Genomic DNA, 20,599 nt, shown 5'->3' on the forward strand with positions numbered 1-20,599 from the left:
AGAGGTTTCAAATCCACCCCTTCACGGCTCCGTCCAGGACAGAGCCTGCGAGAAGAAACCTGCTAGGACCACACCACGACTGAGCAGAAAAGGAAGACTGACATCATGGAAAAGAGAAGATCCAAATCAAAGCAGTTAAGAAAATCGCAAGTCTCAGAAAGAAGCTGCCTTTTCTGAGCACTTACACCCAACACCGGAAGAGGGAGCACTGGGGACTTCCTTCCCAACATTCAGAAAAACTACATTCACACACCCCATTTCTATAAGAAAAAGCAGATTAAATCACCAAAACAACATCCCTACAGACGACGAAAGTTCATGAGAAACATCCTCAAAAACCAGATGAAAACACTTATCGTACTATTTTTAAATGGTCTAAAAGATATGAAAGAACATAAATCAAAATTAGAAAAACTAAGAAATGAGGTGACGGAATTCAAGAAAGTAGCTGTGTGGTCTGACAATGTGTATATGGTGCAATCGTAGGACTGCACGAGCAAAACAAACAGACAAACCCAAATTGGAACCTGTTTCGGTCATCATGAAGGACAGTGTGTCACCGCCATACGGGTCATCTAGGATATGGGAGAGGAATACTTTGGAATGTTCTGATTATATCCTCTTGTTTCTCCCTGGGAACCAGAGTACTAGTTATGGACAAGAGCACCTACTGACCTGACAGTAAAACACCCCATTGGCCTGAATTTGAGTTGCAAATATCTGCACGAACTCATGAGGCTCCCTGCCTGTTCTCCGTCTATCCACATACACCAATACATATATTTTTGAGTATACGTATTCACCTACTGCCTAGAAACAATGACCAGTAGTAACAAGTACTCCTAGTACCCAGATTATGGACTTGAAATACCATTTCTCCCTGGAAAATGGTTGCAACTGTGGGGCAAGAACATACAAGATAAGCCGAAAACACTGTGATATGCGAGGCTGCAAGGACGCTACTGAAGGCTACTAGCGTCACGTGAGAAGGATTCAGAAGCCAGAATGAAGAAGCCGCCACTGGCCAAAGATGGGACAATCGAGCTGCAATACAGGTAAGTCTTGGAAAGGAAGAAACCTACCAGATATGTTTAAAACTGTGAGTTCATAATGATATTTAAAAAAAATAACTAATCAGTCCTCTATGGATGATAAAGGGACCACTTCATTGTCTTGAAAACTGGGTATACAAAATGAAAGAGCATTTCACCTTCAAGCATTTACCTTCCTTTCCCTGGATGAGCTGTACCACCAAGTAACTAAACAGTGAATGAGGGAAAGGCTTCCCTCATGACATTATTCTACCGAGAGAATGAAATAAAAACGAAGTGATAGAATATTGCTACCTTGCAACTCCTAAGGGATTAATGCTCGCACCGGGCATCAGGCATCAACCAACGCTGCTAACATCAAGCAAGTGAAAACGAGGCGTTATCAGCCTCCTGGCGAAGGAGTGCAACAGTCCATGTATCTTGCCCAAAGTATTGAACCAGGGTCTGATTAATCCTCAGATTCTCGCTGCCAGTGTGCAAAAACACACTGAACTGCGCTATGAGCACACGATCAGCAAAATCCACTGTGGGAAATCGCTCTGGTCAAATGACCCAGATTCCTCAACAAATAAATGAAATGGTAAGAAAAAGAAAGGGATTTGGCAGGGGCAAGGGTTGGGGGACCTGAAAGATGAAAAGAGACTGAAAAGGCACGTAACATTTTAGGAGGAGGGTGAAGCAATTAACCTAAAGGACCTAGGGACACACATTTCACGGATAAAACTAAAGACAAGCAGGAAGTAATGCCTACAAGGGTAGCCCAGTGGTCACTTCTGGGGGACGGCAAGGGACTGTGACTGCAGTTGGGCCCACGGGGTTGGGAGGAGCTTGTGGGGTAGCTGGCAGGGTTTCATGTCTTGAACTGGGACATGATTTATTTTTTTTTATTTTATTTTTTTTTTTAACGTTTATTTATTTTTGAGACAGAGAGAGACAGAGCGTGAACAGGGGAGGGTCAGAGAGAGAGGGAGACACAGAATCTGAAACAGGCTCCAGGCTCTGAGCTGTCAGCACAGAGCCCGACGCGGGGCTCGAACTCACGGACCGTGAGATCATGACCTGAGCCGAAGTCAGATGCTTAACCGACCAAGCCACCCAGGCGCCCCGAACTGGGACATGATTTAAAAGGTATTTGCCTTACAATAATTCATGAAGCTACCTCTCCCCCCAAAAAAGAGCAGGTAGGACAAACAATTTCATTTAGGTCAGGCATTTAGGTAGTAATTGGTGATCTCAGTGAGGGCTGTTTCAAGAAAGGGATGGGAGCAGAAGTCAGACTGCAGCAGCTTGAGAAATAAATGGTAGGTGTCAGACGCAGAATTTTGACTTAAGGAGTCACAACGTCTCGCGTGAAAAGATCTAGAAGGATTCATGCTTGTTAAACAAGATTACTCTTGGGAAACGGGAGTATGAGGAAAATGAGCAGGACCTTTTATTTTAAACTTAATACACTTGGTTGGAGTGCCTGGGTGCCTCGGTTGGTTGAGCGCCTGATTCTTGATTTTGGCTCAGGTCACGATCTCACGGTTTATGGGTTTGGGCCCCGAGTCAGGCTCTGCGCTGGAGGAGCAGAGCCTGCTTGGGATTCTTTCTCTCCCCACCACCCCCCACCTCTGTTCCACTGCTGCAAGCATTCTCTCTCTCTCTCTCTCTCTCTCAAAATAAATAAATAAATAAACAAACATTTTTTAAAAAACCCTTTAATATACTTGGGCAATAGTTAATTTTTCAACACATTTGTTACTTTTGTTAATTATTTTAAACTTTTAAACGTTATTTTTTTTTTAATTTTTTTTTCTTAATGTTTTTATTTATTTTTGAGACAGAGAGAGACAGAGCATGAGCAGGGAAGGGGCAGAGAGAGAGGGAGACACAGAATCGGAAGCAGGCTCCAGGCTCTGAGCCATCAGCACAGAGCTCGATATGGGGCTCGAACTCACAGACTGTGAGATCATGACCTGAGCCGAAGTCGGACGCTCAACTGACTGAGCCACCCAGGCACCCCTAAACGTTATTTTTTAAAAGGACTTCATACTAAAACCAGGCACCTCTGGGGAAGAAGAGACACATCAAAAGGGCTCCAAATAATTTCTGCGAAAGAGTTTCATGGATGGAGATACTCCACCTTCAGGGAGGGGCGTATAACTCCCAACTCCTTATGTGTGGGCTGCACAGGGCAACTTCTTGCCAAAGAGGACAGCATGGAAAGGGGGGAGAGAGTAACTTCAAGGGGAGAAACTGCACAGACACTACCTCAGCCAGGTGATCAAGGTCCACGCTGACACTGATAAATCATGTCCACAGTGATACAGTGTAATGACAATGGAGTCTTCCTCTCCAAAACTAGTAACCCAGTCTGATCATGAGAAACACCTCGAATTCCAACAAAGGGGCATCCTATAATATATCTGACTGGTACTCCTCGAAACGGTCAGGGTCATCGAAAACAGGGAAAGTCTAAGAAAGTCACAGCCAACAAGAGCCAACAAGACATGACAATAAAATAATGGGCATCCCGGATGGGGGCCCTGGCACATAAAAAGGACGTTAGGTAAAAACTAAAGATAATGGATTTTAGTTAAGAATAATGTATCAATACTGGCTCATTGATTATAACAAACGTAGCACACTAACGTAGGAATAATAACAGGGGAGGGGCGCCTGGGTGGTCGCTCAAGTGTCCGACTCTCGATTTTGGCTCAGGTCATGATCTCACAGTTCACGGGATCAAGCCCTGCACTGGGCTCTGTGCTGACAGCGTGGAGCCTGCTTGGGACTCTCTCTCCCTCTCTCTCTCCCTCCCCCTCCCCCACTCACGTGTGCACACACATGCACACACACCCCCCAGTCAAAATAAATAAATAAATAAACATTAAAAAATAACGGGAAACTGGGTACAGGATATAAGGGAACTCCGTCCATATCTTCTCAATTTTTAGGTAAATGTAAGACTATTCTAAGGAATAAAGTCGGGGCGCCTGGGTGGCTCAGTCGGTTAAGCGTCCGACTTCGGCTCAGGTCATGATCTCATGGTTCGTGAGTTTGAGCCCCACATCGGGCTCTGTGCTGACAGCTCGGAGCCTGGAGCCTGCTTCCGATTCTGTGTCTCCCTCTCTCTCTGACCCTCCCCTGCTCATGCTCTGTCTCTCTCTGTCTCAAAAATAAATAAAAAACATTAAAAAAAATTAAAAAAAAAAAACAGAATAAAGTCAACTTAGAAATTTTTAAAAATAGAAACCCTAAAAGCGGCAACAGTATAGTATCTTTACCAAGTTTAAGTTCAGATGGATACGTTTCTTGCCATAAGCAAAGCCCAGTAAATGGTTTCCATTTCTCCTGTCCTCACACAGGTATGCTGAATCCATCAACAGACCACCTACAAGACTCTCACAGACCAGCTGATCTAGTCACCGCACTCAGAACCCAACAACGACTCCGGCAGAAGATGCTATTTTCAGACGCTGAAACGGAACACAACGGAACAGGGAGCAAAAAGTGCGTTACTCATGTGAATCTGCAAATGTGTATGGCAAGCGGAGGAGAGAATGTTCTTGGATAAAACACAGGTACCGGCCATCAGAACTGTAACAGTCCAAGCACAGTGTGCATTTAAAAAACATTTTCAAAGCGGTCTCATTTCTAAACATCGAAGTGGATACAGCAGGCAAAAACTCCTTCCGTATCATCTCCTCCTGCATCATCTCCGTGCCACGGTCCACTCGCTCCTCAGCCAGGCATCCACCCCGGCCCAGCTCTCAGGTGTGCATTCCCTCGCCCCCTAAGCCCATGGTGAACACCATTCTAGATTTATCCTGATTGCAGACTTACTTCACAAATGTGGATCGGATTTCACCTGCAAACTGCTTAAGAGTCAGTTAGGTGAAACGGGAAGAGAGCTCACGCTGCTGCGTCTGTGTCTCACGTCCGATTCTATACAAATGACTCACAGAACCTGTCACTCAATCCTCACGAGCGTCCACGAGGTAGATATTCCTAAGCCTATTTTACAGATGATGAACGGAAAGTTCCGAAAGGCACGGCGACCTGGTAAAACGATAAACTCAATGAGCAGCTGGGTGGCTCCCCGGGGCCCACGATGTCTGTACCAGCACCTGTCCCTACCCCTCACCAGAGCACTCCCGCCGCAGCAGGCAGACAAGATGCTCCAATGCTTCTCCGCCACGAGCCAAGTCGAAGGGTCAGTAAGTGGGTCGTCTCCTGACAGTACTTTGCTAATGATATTTTACGACCAAAGTCTGGCCCTGTCTGTGGCTCTCAAGGAAAACAAACAACCTGGTGAACAAGCATTATCATCCCAGGTGTGATAATAACGATCCCACCCTCTGCACCTCGAACCAGAATACTAGGGGCTTTCTAACAGGCTGTACCCGTGGGGAAAAGAAAGATTTCAGATTGTAAATGATTTATTAAATTGACTTGGGAGGCTATATTAAAAAATGGTAACTCTAGGACTGCATTTTATATCCCTTCCCTGAACAGGAGGAAAAGGTTTGATAAGCATCTTATTGTCCTGCCTGTCACTTATTGCAACCTTACGAACCATATGCATACCTTATGAATCAGCAGTATTTCTGCTCCTTGGAGAATGTGTAATTGTTGTTAGCTGAAAAGGGAGTGTTCAATGCTTATGCTATTTCTTCTTAAAATGTTTATAATTTCTTTTGCCTAAAACTTCAAATGAAGTAAGATTCTCTTCTTGCTTCAAATGATCCAGAAGAGAAACTCAAAAATTTACTGCAGTAATTTCAGATCGAAGTCAGTATCTAAAATCCCTAACCACGAATTTCCTTGTGTATCCTTTGCATGCTATGAAAATAAAACAAGTGGGACTAAGTACTTAAGAGTTGACTGTTATCAAAGTTCTGAGCTTAATTTCCAGTAGTGGGCTTGATAGGACTTATTACATTATTAAAAATGACTCAGTAACTCTCTAAGTGAATAAACGCAGGTTCTGCACGGACCAACGAAGAGCCTGAATCATGGATTAAGATAAATCAAACGTCCATCTGAGTCCACATTCTGTAAAAGGCCAGAAGAAACGTTAAGCGATTTATTAAATAGGAGGTATAAGACGAGACAGAAAGATACGTAAACCACAAAATGGATTTAGAAAGCTCCAAAAGGCACAGAGAAAATGGACGAGAATGTTTTAAGCAGAGAAGATAGTAGCTCCTGTTCAGAAACAGGCCAGCTGAGAGTGCACGGAGTCCTGGCTGGCCAACCTTACCACGGATCCCCTGGAATGAAATCCATGATCACCCATCGTCCAGACAATCGCTAAGTACCAGTTACTTAGGCCAGCGCCGCTCCGTTAGTCTCCTCCTGTGTGACACGTTAACTTCTCTCCCAGCGCTGGATTACCGTTCATGTTTTCTGAGCACAATTCCAAAGTTTGTACTTCGTGTACTACTTCTAAGTGGCCTTTCCGCTAAAAATTTCGGAGCCACTCAAAGATGACTCTTAAAGCACAAGAGGGCACATCGTGGACTAACAGCGCTGCTTTCACGAAGATGTCTAGGATGCTTAGTCAATCACACTGAGTGACAACAGCAAAGAAGGAAATTCCAGGCCTCCTTGATATTCACATCTGGAAGTGAAAATGGAACCCTCTGCAATCCAGCTACTAACCGGGCCTCTGCCCAAGAAACCCTCTTTTGATAATGTTGATACTGAAATGCATTTGTTATATTTTTAAAATAAACAAATACATGCTTAGAGAAGCTGTAACAAATACAGGCTTCTAAGATCAAAGACGCTGCCATAGGGAATGAGGGGTTTACAAGGACAGACTTTCCACGGGGGTTATAAAGAGTAAGATTCAAATACAAATAAATTCAAAGGTGAGGAGGAAACAGAATCTTAAACAGTTACTGAGGGAAGTTGGGATGACTGAGATGCATGTGTAGATTTCTAAGTTCAAGATTTAACTCAGTTCGAGAACATTTATGGAAGGCACGCTTTGTGTGATACTGATTCCGATGAAACTGATTCCTGCTTTCAGTGGGTATTAAATCCCCAAGACCATGTGGTGGAGACGTGCTAAGCTGACAAGCAAAGTCAACTTCCCAAGCAACTCTTATCAGAAAACTATGACACCTCCCAGGGCGCCTGGCTGGCTCAGTCGGTTAAGTGTCTAATTCTTGATTTTGGCTCAGGTCACGAGCTCATGGTTTGTGGGTTCGAGCCCGGGGAGGGGCTCTGTGGACAGAGCTGTCCACTGTCTGAGGACAGCGAGGAGCCTGCTTGGGATTCTCTCTCTTCCCCTCTCTCTCTCCCCCTCCCCTGCTCGTGCTCTTTCTCTCCCTCTGGAAATAAACAAAAACTCTGAAAGAAAGAGACAAAAAGAGAGAAAGAGAGACAGAAAGAAAAGGAGAAAGAAAGAAAAGTATGATACCTCCCTATCCAAATTTTCACACGGCCACAGCTAGCACCAAGCACAGATACGGTGCTTCATTCTCAACACATTTAATTACGGCGCCCGCGCTCATCAGTAGGGCCGCCGCACCCAAGATCCAGAGTATGTGATGATGACATACTAGCCCATGATAAATCTCTACAGTGGAGGGCCAGTTTTTGCCCAGTTCTTCAAATGAGGCAACACTGACACACAGACTGTCAAACAGTTTAAAGCTAGCCCTGAAACAAATGGGGAACACTCCAGAATGCCATTGACGTGGAATATAGGAGATTATGAGAAGTGAACTGTGAGAAAGTGGAACCTTAGGGCATTGCTGGTGGCAGGTAAAATGGTATAAATGTAAAGGTAAAAAGGGAATGAACTGCAACTTTTCCATTTTTACAAGAAAAAGTATTGCGTATCGATCGACCTGCACGAGACCATGAACTACTTACGTATCTCTTCAGAACCTCAGTGAGCCTACACGATCCACATGTAACACCACGCAGGGGAAAAGGGGTTCTGCGATGATCAACTAGTCTGCCTCATTAGCTGTTACACTTTTTAATCAAAAATTTCATACGGCCAAACAACACACACCTCTACTCATCGTTTAAAAATGGAGCTAACGCTGCGTAACACTCGTGAATATTCACTCACTCACTGTTCCCGGTATCATGCAACTGACATTTACGAAAATGAGGCGAGGAAAAGAACCGCCTCAATTTTCCTTTATGTTGCAGAGGTTTTCTGACTTATTTAATACCCCGTTCCCATACAATGCATCTACTGAGAAGCTTCTCTCTGTGATCACATTCTGTTCTTCCCTACTTAAAATTTACGGAGGAAATAAACGCCTCATTAGACATAACCTTGCCTGCGCCATGGCTCTCCCTCATACCGCCAGTGCAAGTGTCTGTTGGCTTAAATGTCAGACCAATTTGTAAATAACCTTAAAATATTTTGATTACATTTCTAGAATTTATATGCTGGCATAGCATTTTATGGAATGCAGTCAGGACAACTAAGAAGACTAAAAACCCATCAAGATAGTTAACAAATGCAGGAGTAAGAAACAAACAAGAAATCACAAACCTTCTTGTGAAGACACAATGGGTGGCATGTAATCAGGAATGTATTCTTTTCTTTCCTCTGCATCTTTACTTCCGGGTTGAGGAAATTGAAGTACATTGTTCTTACTGACAGGAAATGAAGGAATTTGATGTGGGAAAGTGACAGGTTCAATATTGTGAATATAGTCTTCTAGTTCATGAAGACTAACCCCCATAAGCTGGAAAGCTTCGCTGACATCATCCAAAATTGGGTCTGTTCGGCCATCTGGAACAAAGTCAAAAGCCATGCAAATTATTTCAAGAAAACTCCACGAGTATTGTTTTTTAAATATCAAGAAAACGTATTACGTTCATATGTATCTCAGAGTCAAACACAGTACATATGTTTAAGAGTTTTGGGAAAGAATGTAATAGACTTTAAAGAAAACCTCATACTGTTTACAGATTGGAAAGGTGATTCCTAAAGGCAGCTTGAAATCTGATCTGACCGCCAGATAATTCATTCTAACAGTCAGCTAGCGCAGAATACATCATCGGAAGCAGTTGACGGGGGAACAGTGGCTGACAAAATGCAAATGCTCAGTAAATGTTACTATTACTATTTTTTCATCGAACAACTAGCACCCCGGGCCAAGTAGATGTCTACTACGCTTTCACCACTGTTCACTGATGCCTCTCTGGAACCCAGCACAGTGGCCGGCATATAGTTGGCACACAGTAGGTATTTGTGGGATGAACTACTCTGGTTCCTCCCCTCCCATCCCGGGGGTCACTGTCTCCGGTTTCAGCGACCCGCAGTCCCAGCGGTCCGGAAGCAGATGCTCGTCCTCCTGACTTATCATCAGAAGGTCAGGAATAGGCCCACCCCTACTACAATACCTACGTCGTTGGCCTCACTGCGCCGCGTCACGGACGGATTTTATCAGCTCACATCACAAGAAGGGTGAGCACAGTACATTCAGATACTTTGAGGGACAGAAAAAGATCACTCACATAACGTTTGGTGCAATATACTGTTATAACTGTTCTAATTATTATTGGTTATTGTTGTTATTCTTTTAATGTGTCTAATTCATAAATTAAACTTCATCACAGATATGTAGGTACAGGAAAAAAAAAAACCCAACATAGTATATACATAGGGTTCCGTACCATTCATGGTTTTAGGCATTCGTGGTTTTAGGGGTTCTTGGGATGTATCCCCCGTGGAGGAGGGGAGACCACTGTTTGCCACTGAGTCAAGTTTTTAAATCCAAGAGAATTTACAGAAAACACTTATATCATAAAGATAATTTATATATACAACTTAAATGTCATTAGAAGACAAGATACAAAGTTCAGGTGAGGTTCACTTTACAAAAGTGGTTTGTTGGTTTGTTTGTTTATTTATTTATTTATTTTTACTGCAATCTATGATCACTTCAAACTCAGTATGTCTGAACTTAAATCATGCTGTAAAATGAAAGTAACCCAAAGTTCATAAAAATTTAGACACATGCTTGCTCGCGCCTACGAAAAAAGTTCTGGAAGGATATGCGTCCAACCATTAACAGTTGAAGGGGCTGAGCGCTGGGGCACAGGGGGAAGCGGGAGACTTTCCCTTCTGACCTCAGACACTTCTGTAGTCTCTGAATTCCGCTACAGCTAGGGGTTAGTCACTCCCATGATGCAGAAAACAGAAGGGATAAACAAAATCAATATTCATTCTTCCTCTTGACGACATGGTTAAGATGAGCTAAGAGAATAGTCCTTCTATTCCTATGAAAAGCTTTCCTCTCCTCAGTCCAGAAAAAAAATGAACATCTTGAATTTGTCCATATGCTTCGCAATTTCAACCCAGGGCCTTTCGGTTCTCCCCCCCCCCCCCCCCCAACCCATTTTGGGCCACGGATTTCAGAACTTTTTCTGTATCTCTATTCCTACCATCGCTCTCTCATTCAGCTTCCAGTTCTGGTCACTGGAGTCTCTCCTGCACCTTGCACTCAGTGAGAGCGCCATCTTCTTAAAAGACCGCTCTTACCACACTGTTTCTGTCCTCCTCGGAAGCATGCAGTGCTTCCCACCAACGTCTTCATTCCCTCACCGTCCCTCCCAAAGCGGATTTCACTCCGCTGTCCATTTTCCTGTAACACCTTCCTAGTGAACCAGCGACACGTGTCAGGCTGGCCACCTCCCTGGCCCCCCCATCACACTCCATCCGACCTGGATGTCCCAGGTTATGCTCTTCTCTGGCCCGGGGTCCGCTCCACTCCAAATCTCAGCCTTCCCGGAAGTAATCCTGCCCCAGCCCACGGCCCATGCCCACCTCTCCTTCACCTCAGTCCGTTTGCATTCACTGCCCATACCAGGCAATTGGTGAGTGACAAGTGCTAGTCCCGAAGGGTCATTCTGAAATATTCAGCACCTACTTTCAGTGCACACGCACATACTTAATCCATAATACAATGCACAGAGAAACATCTGCCCTGCGTGCTTTCAGAAATCATTACCTTAGGGAAATTTTAAAATGCATTATTCGTTGAATTAATGCAACTTCCGATACTTGCTGTAACTTGAGAGTCATTTTTTAAAAAGGAGCGAACGCCACCAGTTTGTTTTGTTCACAGTCTGCACCCCTGTCCCCACCTTGTGGGCAGGGGCTGTGCCTTAGGACATCCAGGTCTGTAACGCAGCCCTCAGTTCTCAACGTTTATTTATTTTTGGGACAGAGAGAGACAGAGCATGAACGGGGGAGGAGCAGAGAGAGAGGGAGACACAGAATCGGAAACAGGCTCCAGGCTCTGAGCCATCAGCCCAGAGCCTGATGCGGGGCTCGAACTCACGGACCGCGAGATCGTGACCTGGCTGAAGTCGGACGCTTAACCGACTGCGCCACCCAGGCACCCCAGCCCTCAGTTCTTAGTGGTCCTCAGTCAGTGTTGTCAAAAAGACAAAGAGGAGTTAAAGGATTTAAAGAATACAAGACTCCACAGTGGTAACCGGAGGACAAAATTTGAGTTTAAAACTAGCACAGTGTAGGAAAAAGAACCTAACAAAAAGTCTGTAACTAATAAATATACCAGGGATCAGCATTGCTAATAAGCCACAAAACCATGATGGAGGATAACGAACCTGATAGTCACATTCTCACTAAAAGCAAGGAAACTGACTACACGAACCGGGTAATTAGAAAAGGGGTTGACATTAACACAGGACAACGATCACTTGGTGACCGTGGAATACCTGGTTACTTACAATGCCAGCGCATGTCCTGGTTCTGTGTAAAAGGCAGGAAAGGCAGCTAGGTATTCAGGGGATATTTTCATTACCCCAAAATACAGAACATCTGCCCTTATTTAGGGAACTTGGTAGCCAAAACTTAAGCTGGACTCCGCGTGACCGCAACAGTAGTCTCGCGGACCATGGAGAAGGGAGGGAAGGAAAAGAAGCGAAAGCCAGGAGAATATTGTGCTGGCGGTGTATTGTCAAGACATGGCTGAAAGAGAGTTATTACTTCGCGGTTCCAAATTTAGATGAGAGGGATCAGTGAAATCAGACATTCCCAAAATACATTACTTTGGAACTCAAAAAGTCAGGTGATTAAATAGCTATTATGGTAGTAGGTTATCAGTTCATTCACTTATTTCCTGGGTGCCTAGTAAATTATGGCACCATACTAGGTTCGAGAACACAGATGCAATAAATTTGTTGCCTGGGGAGAGGAAAGGAAAGGGTGAGAGAGAGAGAGAGAGAGAGAGACACAGAGAGAGACATGGATGATTACAAAGCAAGATGGTAACACACCGGGGTATGCACAGAATTATGGGAGCAGATGACATGAGTTTCTTAAATCGTGAGTGAGTCTCAAAACACAAGTAGTACTACTGGGGGGCCAGAGGCAGGGGGGTGAAGGACACTCTAGGAAGCCGCACGTGTCTATATAGGAACGGATAGCTTAAAACGGTTTTGGATGAGGCCGGTGGCTCAGCACGGTTGAGATTAGGATAGCAGCAGATAAGAAAAAGCTGGCTCACAGAGAAAACCACGTGCTGCTGAAGAGTTTTATTAGATTTTCCGCCTGTAACCGATGGAGTACCAATTAAAATATTTTTAAGCATGACACGCTAGGGGCGCCTGGGTGGCGCAGTCGGTTAAGCGGCCGACTTCGGCTCAAGTCATGATCTCGCGGTCCGTGAGTTCAAGCCCCGCGTCGGGCTCTGTGCTGATGGCTTGGAGCCTGGAGCCTGTTTCGGATTCTGTGTCTCCCTCTTTCTGTCCCTCCCCTGCTCATGCTCTGTCTCTTCCTGTCTCAAAAATATATAAAACGTTAAAAAAAAATTAAAAAAAAAAAAAAAAAAAAGAATGACACGTGCAGATGTGTGTTGGGGACGGCTTGTTGTGGTCGTACCGTGGAAGCTGGAATGGAATCTGGGGCCTAAGGAGCAAAGCGTGTCTGCGGGTCTCAATCCTCCAGTCTCAGAAGGAACCTCCTTGAGAAAGCACAACATCCCAGGGAACGCGTCACTCATTTCTCCAGCTTACCACTTTGGGTAATGACCTGAAATTGAAGTGACTGGTACTTGCCCCTACACACACACTTCACTTCACATCAGTGAGATGTGGTTTCTGTTAAATACTCCGAATTATTAAACGCCATCAGCTATAAATACTGCCAGACACTCACTTAAAAAAAATAAATAAACACTGCAGCCCAGACTATCTGGGGACCCTTGGAAATCGCCTGCGTTCCCTCTACCCCACTTGGATAACCACTGACATAAAAACATAAAGGAGGAAATCGATGAGTAACGGAGAAGTAAGTGAAAGTTAATCTAAGTGAAACTGACAAAGGTGGCCTTGGGAAAGCCAGCGCAGAGATGCTCTCTATGAAACGGGCAGATGCAGAAAGGAGAGGCAGTGTCCCCAACGGAGCAGAGCTGTCAACGAGTATGTGTTGTTATGAGCTGAAGAATGGCTAGCCTTGTAAGAAACGGCCGGTAGACGGAGCGCCTGTGACAACTAGTTGTAGTAGTTTGCGGGCAAGGGAGGAGAAGGACCAAAGTAAAGGAGGCTGCGAGGCATTCTGGAGGTGGTTCTACACGCAGCAAAAACGAGACGGTGAGGAAAAGACCGATGCTTGTTTCCGATCAGAGAGGAGGTGAGGGAGGGTGTGGAGCTGAGAGCGGGGACAGGGGTCCCGGGCTGGAGGCGGGAAGTTAGTGGATGAGGGAGAGGCACCACAGCGATGACTGGAGTTTCCAGGGGCAGCGGAACCCGAGGGGCGTCAGAGGCCCGAGAAAACACCCGATCTCGGGGTAGGGGGACAAGGACGAACATCTCGGAGACGCTGAGATAGAGAAGGGAAGACCGGAGGTGTCACTCGTGACTGGCCAGAGGCAGCCCTCCCGCACCCAGCCCGGTACTCACACAGCTCAGAGTACCGATGGCAGCCCCGTCCCAACTGCTGCAGATAGCGCTGCAGCACGTCCGTGAGGAGGTGGCAGGCGCTGAGTTGCACCGAGTCCCAGCCCAGCGCCTGGCAGATCTGCGCCACCGAGACCCTCAACAACGACCTGGAGTAACTCTCGCACATCCCGCTCCGTGGACTCCACCGCAGCCCTTGCTGCCACTCTCTCCACCCCCACCGCCTAACCTTAGCAGAGCCCTCGATTCATCCTCTAGGGCCCCCGCGGCGGGGAAATCGTCCCCCCCGACCCCTGGCGACCACCTCAAAGCGCCAGCAGCACGGAGCGCGCCAGCCTGAGAGCCGCCATTTTGGACTCGCTCCGCCTCCCGCTGGACGGTCGCCGGGGCGAGGCAGCACTAGTCGAATGCTGAGCGCGCCAATGAGGAAGCTCCGCCCTGTTGGAGCAGAGCGATGGTGTCGGGAGCGACTGTCGGGCCTGGGAGGATGCAGGAAACGGCTCGGGCTGAGCGCAGGTGGAGGAGGCGCCCGACGAGGCAGGTGCTTGGGGCCTTCCCGGGTGGGCTCGCTTGGAGGGGAAGGGAGAGGGGACAGTCAGTGGTTTCGGGGCGAAAGAGGTACTCAGGAGAGGAAATTGAAATCCGAGTGTTAGAGAGAAGTGGGAACCCGAGAGGTTGTGAGTGCAGCAGGGGCGGGATTTGGAGCGTGGGAACTGAAGTGCTCCCCCAAATGCAGATCTGATCCGATTTGATCTTGCCTATGCTGCTGCTTACCACTGTACAGGCTAAATGAAGTCCCTGCTGCTCAGAGATTAGAGAGTCAGGCGAGCGAGACTCTAGCGTCGGTGCAAAATTTTGGAGAGCACCAGAAAACTGAAGATCAGTCATATTTTAATATAGTATTTTTTAAAAAGCCAAACGACTGCCCCCCCCCCGAATTCCTGCATCACTCGCCTCATTCTCATCCCACCCCTGGGTCCAGTACAACTCAATTGCCTACACAGTCTGAACAAGTACCTTTTATATCGATGAAGCAGAGATTGGGGGAGAGACTGGGGGAATTGTTGCCTACCCCAGACCCTTCTCTCAGCCCCAGCCAAGTGTTTGCCCTATCTCTTCAAATTGCCACAAATCGAGACTTTGTGATAAATATCTCGAGTTGTAAATGTTAGGTATACGTGTCTAAAGTTTTAATTTGCAAGCCAAACGAATCCCACAGCGAAGCCAGATTCAGCCTGTGGGTAGCCAATTGTAATGGCTGATCCAATGGCCTCTTAAATATGCCCTTTTGTGCTCCCCACCCACTTCAAGCTTCTGGAGTGTTCCTTCCTCCCTTCCCCTCATCTCCTCTGTATTTCTCTGTGAGTTTCTTTATTCTTATACCTGGCACAGTGGATTTAGTATTTGAGTTTATGCACCTTTCCCAGTAAATTGTGTTTCTGAGTGGTTCTACATTCTCCCTACAGGGAATATTCCAGAACCTTGAACATAATGGATACTCGATTTTTAAAAGTCTTGAAAACACAGTCGAGCCAAAAATGTGGTGGTTCAGCCAAATGACAGTTCTGCAGAGAACTGCTCGGTGGCAGGGTGCCTGTAATACCTTTTCACCGACACTTGCGTCTTCAAGATTATCAGGGACCTTTTGGATACTAACTCTATGGGACACTTTGAAGTCCCATACTTGGCTTGACGGCCTTACTTGACCATTTTGTAGCCATTTGATAGTGTTGGACACTACTTTAATTTTGAAACTCTCTTCTACCTTGGATTTCACAACACCTTGCTCTCTTGCTGACCCTCCAGAAGTATTGAAATTCTGGATACTCCTCTACATCTCTATGTTAGACTCCTCTTCATTTGCCTCTGTGTGTGTGTGTGTGTGTGTGTGTGTGTGTGTGTGTGTGTTCAACTCCTTAATCTTTTATTTCAGAAAATTTCAAACTACAGAAAAGTCTAAGCACAGGTATATACTTCACCTAGAGTCATCAGTTGTTAATGTTTTGTTACATTCACTATATACAGGTACACATATACTTTTCTTTTTTCAGAACAGTTTGAAAATAAGTTGCAAACATCATCACACTCAATCCAGAAACACTTCAGCTTTTATCTCTGCAAGGCAAGGACATTCCCCTACATACCCATACGTCACAGGTTCAGTGCTTCAGGAAGTCATTTCTGAGTGGAGGTCAGCCGGCAGGTTTATTAAGGAGTGCTCCTGGGATCATCCCCTGTGCAAGGGGAGGGGATTGCAATCACGTTCAGGGCCAATCCCAGGGGAACTCCAACGCTGGGTTGGTGTTTTAGATCTGTCCTGAGTTGGCACAAGGGGGCTGGGTCTTCACGTTCCCATGTTGATAAGTTATTGTATGAGGGCTGCCCGGGAAAGGGTGTGTGGTCTTGGGCAAACGCGTTCTCTGCACCTGAGGCAATTCAGGGAAAGCTCAAGTCCTTCATTCCTGCGGGGATCTGAGCAGTACATAAGATTCAGTCCTGTCTTGTCCTATATGTTCGGGCTACCATAACAAAATACTACAGGGTGGGTAACTTACAAACAACGGAAATTGATTTCTCACAGTTCTAGAGGCTGCAAGTCTGAGCTCAGGGTGCAGGCACGGTTTTCTTCTGGGTGGCAGACTTGTGGGATCCTTCCGAGGTGGCTGGGGCAGGGGAGCTCTGTGGATCTCGTTTATAATTGCACTAATCCCATTCCGGAGGGCTTCACCGTCATGACCTCATCACCTCCTAAACGCCCCACCTTCTGACACCATAATGAGCGTAACGATATCCAGTGTGTGAGTCTGGGGGCAGCACAAACATTCAGGCCGTAGCCACTTTGTGCTGGGAGATCCACTTCTTGGTGTAAGTGTGAGGAAGTCCCCCAGGGTACCAGAAGGCCTCTTTTCCTAGGAAAAACGTAAAAGAGGAAGGACGGAAGGCAAGTCACAGCCCCTACTGCCACAGCGGTGCCCCGTGGTACTCACCGATGTCCTCCTCTACCGTCTGTTCTCCATTCTCATGCCTTCAGCTGACGCCACTCCTGGACTTGGCTTTCCTAGCGGCATGACCCAGACCGTCATCTGCAAGAGGTCTGAGCCCCGTGTTTCCACGCTCTTTTCAGACAGTGCCTGCTTAACCTGTCCGTGGCCCATGGACACTGGGCAAGAGAGAGTACCAAGAGGCACCCAACCAGACCACTTGGGTGCCAAACATTCCTCCTTGCTGCCCACCGTGTGCCTGTAGCGTGGCCTCCTGATGACCAGGGTCAGTTACTCTTACCTGCACGACTTCTCTCTCTGCGTGCCGGCCCCTCCGTCGCTCAAGTGCCCGGCTGGCAACTGTAGCTAATATTTCGGTGGGACTCCTGCTGTGTCCCATGGTGAGGGCATGCCCCCTTTTACAACTTAGAACTATCAACCTGGAGCAGCCAGAGTTGCAGGGACAAGAACAGTTTCCCAGGTGGGTCACTGAAAGAGTTTTATTCGTAGGGGCCAAACTGTCAAAATGATGCATGGAGTTGACAATGGAGATCACTGGCCCTGCATTCGTTCGGGGCCTTAAGGATGCCACTGATTTCTGCCTTCCCCTTCCCCCGGAGCTGCAGGGCCAATCTCAAAAGCTGATTTCAGCCTTCCCGCTACCACAGTTGTGACGCCACAGGCCAAGGAACCGGTGTGGAGGTTGTGCCCGCCTCCCTTGACGTCTAATCTCACTACACATTGAAGAATCAGGGAATTGACCGTTGATGGGGTCCATCAACCCCGGGACCCGATACTTCATTTATTATTGGGCCTCGTCTGCCCCCACTCTGACAAGAGGCCCACAGCGACTCTGCATCTCCTGGTTTCGGCCTCGGCCCAGTCCCCGTGTTCAGCAGTCCTCAAAAGGTTTGAGTACTCCCTTTCTTCACCAGACAGTTCCTTTTTTTTTTTTTTTTTTAATTTTTTTTCAACGTTTATTTATTTTTGGGACAGAGAGAGACAGAGCATGAACGGGGGAGGGGCAGAGAGAGGGAGACACAGAATCGGAAACAGGCTCCAGGCTCCGAGCCATCAGCCCAGAGCCCGACGCGGGGCTCGAACTCACGGACCGCGAGATCGTGACCTGGCTGAAGTCGGACGCTAAACCGACTGCGCCACCCAGGCGCCCCAGCAGACAGTTCCTTGCGTAAACGGCTGTCGGTTCCTTTGCAGGAGGAGTTGGGGAATCCTCATCCTCTCCATTTGGTGTTGGCAGGGCTTTGCCTCCCGCAGACTCCACAGTCTCAGGCTGAAAATGGCCTCCGCTCCGGACGTTGGCCAAGGAATCATGGCTGCTCTTCAGGGCGACTGTCCTCGGCCACCCGATTATCTATCCGTGAATTCCTTTGATGGTACAGATTGAGGACTAACCCACCGGGGCTGCCCATCTGTTTCACCCACCGGTGTTCTGTGAACCATCTCTAAAGCTCACCAGGTGAACCTCCCTCCCCGACCCCTCGACTCGTTCACAATATGCATCAGCACAGCCCTGTTGTGTCCACATTGCTTGAATATCTGAACACCGACACATCATGCCAGCTTGTTTCTGCTTTATGCCACCCCAGTTCGCTGCTGGTAAGAGTTTTACAACCTGCGCGTTCCCAAACTACCTACTTTGTGCCAGAGGCTTTTTGTGCTCCAGCTGCTATCAGTGCGGAGGTCTTCGTGGCCAGCCGGGTGGCCGATCCAGCTCCTAACTCCTGTCTTGGCATCCCCTCCCCCAACCCCTTCCAGTACAAACTGCCCCAAGTGGGACTTTCCAGGAAGCAGCCACCGAGGTGCAGATTGCTCTGTCGGAGTGCTCTTGGGATCGGGACCTGGGAGGGGAAGAAGGTAGGGTTGGGGGAAGAGAGACATTGTCTGAGTTCAGGCAAGGCGGACTGGCTTTGTACGCCCACACTGAGCAGACACTGGGTGTGGGCCGCCCAGGAGGGAGGGGGCTGTGACCTTGGGCAGGGCAGTCTCTGGCTGAGGCAATCCCAAAGAGGGTTAAGTCGTTGAGGATGGTGTTCCGGAAGCTGGGGGAACACATCCCTTAGTCCTGCTGGGGGGCCTGGGGGGGGGGAGGGGCATCGCACCTTGCATTACATCACATTCCCATTGTCACACGCAAAGAAACTCCTAGTATTAGCCAGTATCGAGTGCATATTGAGACCTTCCCATGGTCCCCAAATGCCTTTCCTAGCTTTGTTTTAGTCCAGAAACTAATTAAGAATCACTCATTGCATTTTGTTGTCATCTCTAAAGTCTTTTTCAATAAGAGCAGTCCCCCACTTGTCTGTACGACTTTCATTTATTTATTTATTATTATTTTTTTGGTCTTTTTGACAACATTTTTGCAAAGTCTAGGACTTTTTTTTTTGGACGGTTATTTTATAGAATGTCTTGCAGTGTTTGGTTGTTTTCTCACCCGATTACATTCAAGGTAAACCTTTTTGGCAACAATATTCCTCCTCAGGTGATCTGTACTTTCTGCCCTGGTAACAGCAAGGATCATTTTGTGCCATCACGAGTGACAAAGTCTGGTCATTTGTAAAGGTAGTATCTACCGGTCTCTCCATTGTAAGACATCTTTTTTTTTTTTTTTTTTAACTTTGAGATTAATAAGTAATCTATAAGGTGATACTTTGAGACTGTTTGAATAGCCTACTTCTCCACCTTTCACTGCTTTGTTATACAAAGCGGTGATTTCTCTGTAAGTTTCCCTCATTTTTTCTAGTACAGTATTAGGATGTGGTGAGAGACTGATTTGTATCACTGAGTTAGAATCTCTTAACCATTATTATTCTTTGCTGCTTAAATTGTCCCATGTTTGGCCAGCAGAGGCCGGGTTCAGGCCACTTGCTGTGTCCTTTTAGCACGCCCCTGTCATTCATCGGGGGGGTTCCTTACTTTGTGGCACGAGTTTCCAGGCTCACCTGATGCTTTTCCCAGCCCTAGACTTCGAATCAGTCATCTCTCTAAGGGGCTCTGGTTCTTCTTAGTGATGAACAGTATTTAGAAGCCAAGATACGGGTTCTACCTGACCTTCATTACTACAGGGGATGTCATTGCTTCAGGAGCCCTTTAGTGGAGAAAACCAGAACATATGAGTATTTCCTAAGTCTTAAGTCCTTGCTGATGCCTCTGATTCAAATCCCTAACTACATATTCCTTACCTCCTTCCCATCTCATGTGTCTCCCTCCTCCCCAAGTGAGACAGTGGTTACAATTGTATCAAATGTTTGCTTTCTCTTCTAATGCCTTTGCCTACTTTTTAAGTATTTGTCCTCTTTTTATATGATTCACCCCATTGATTTTCATGGTTATATAAAAGGGTGACTCCCCAATATAAGTTTATCCCAAATCTTTCCCGAGTTTCAGACTAGTGTAACTAACTGCATCTAATCTCCATTTGGATCTCCCACATACAACTCAAATTTAATTAACGTTTGATAGATGCCCCCAACTCAACTCCTCCTTCCTTCTCTTGTTGGCCGTGCACTTCAGAAGGGCGGCTTCTACCCGCATCCCATTCACTGATAAATGCCCCACAGACGGCATAGTATCAAGCAGGTCGTCAGTGCTGGGTGAATAAATGCCTTCTGGAACAATTCATCGTGCGACAGTGTATATAAAATTAGAGCGTAA

At 46.7% G+C, this 20,599-nt stretch overlaps 1 protein-coding gene across 3 annotated transcripts in view; it reads right to left on the minus strand.

Annotated features, from left to right (window-relative positions):
• The window catches only part of TAF3 (TATA-box binding protein associated factor 3), a 183,844-nt gene extending 169,556 nt beyond the window's left edge, over nt 1–14,288 (minus strand). Inside the window, exons 1-2 of one of the 3 annotated variants that reach the window (XM_040451487.1) lie at nt 14,176–14,288; nt 8,566–8,808 (exon numbers count right to left, since the gene is read on the minus strand). In XM_040451487.1, the coding sequence (XP_040307421.1) occupies nt 8,566–8,758 (193 nt within the window). In that variant the 5' untranslated portion in view covers nt 8,759–8,808; nt 14,176–14,288. Of the gene's footprint in view, nt 1–8,565; nt 8,809–12,930; nt 13,067–13,949 lie in introns of those variants that run through there. The other 2 variants (XM_040451485.1, XM_040451486.1) reach the window with 2 other exon arrangements.
• Between the last annotated feature and the right edge of the window lie 6,311 nt (nt 14,289–20,599).

This window comes from Herpailurus yagouaroundi, unplaced genomic scaffold, assembly GCF_014898765.1.
Source record: "Herpailurus yagouaroundi ecotype Mexico unplaced genomic scaffold, PumYag 203, whole genome shotgun sequence".
In the NCBI taxonomy this organism is placed as follows: domain Eukaryota; kingdom Metazoa; phylum Chordata; class Mammalia; order Carnivora; family Felidae; genus Herpailurus; species Herpailurus yagouaroundi.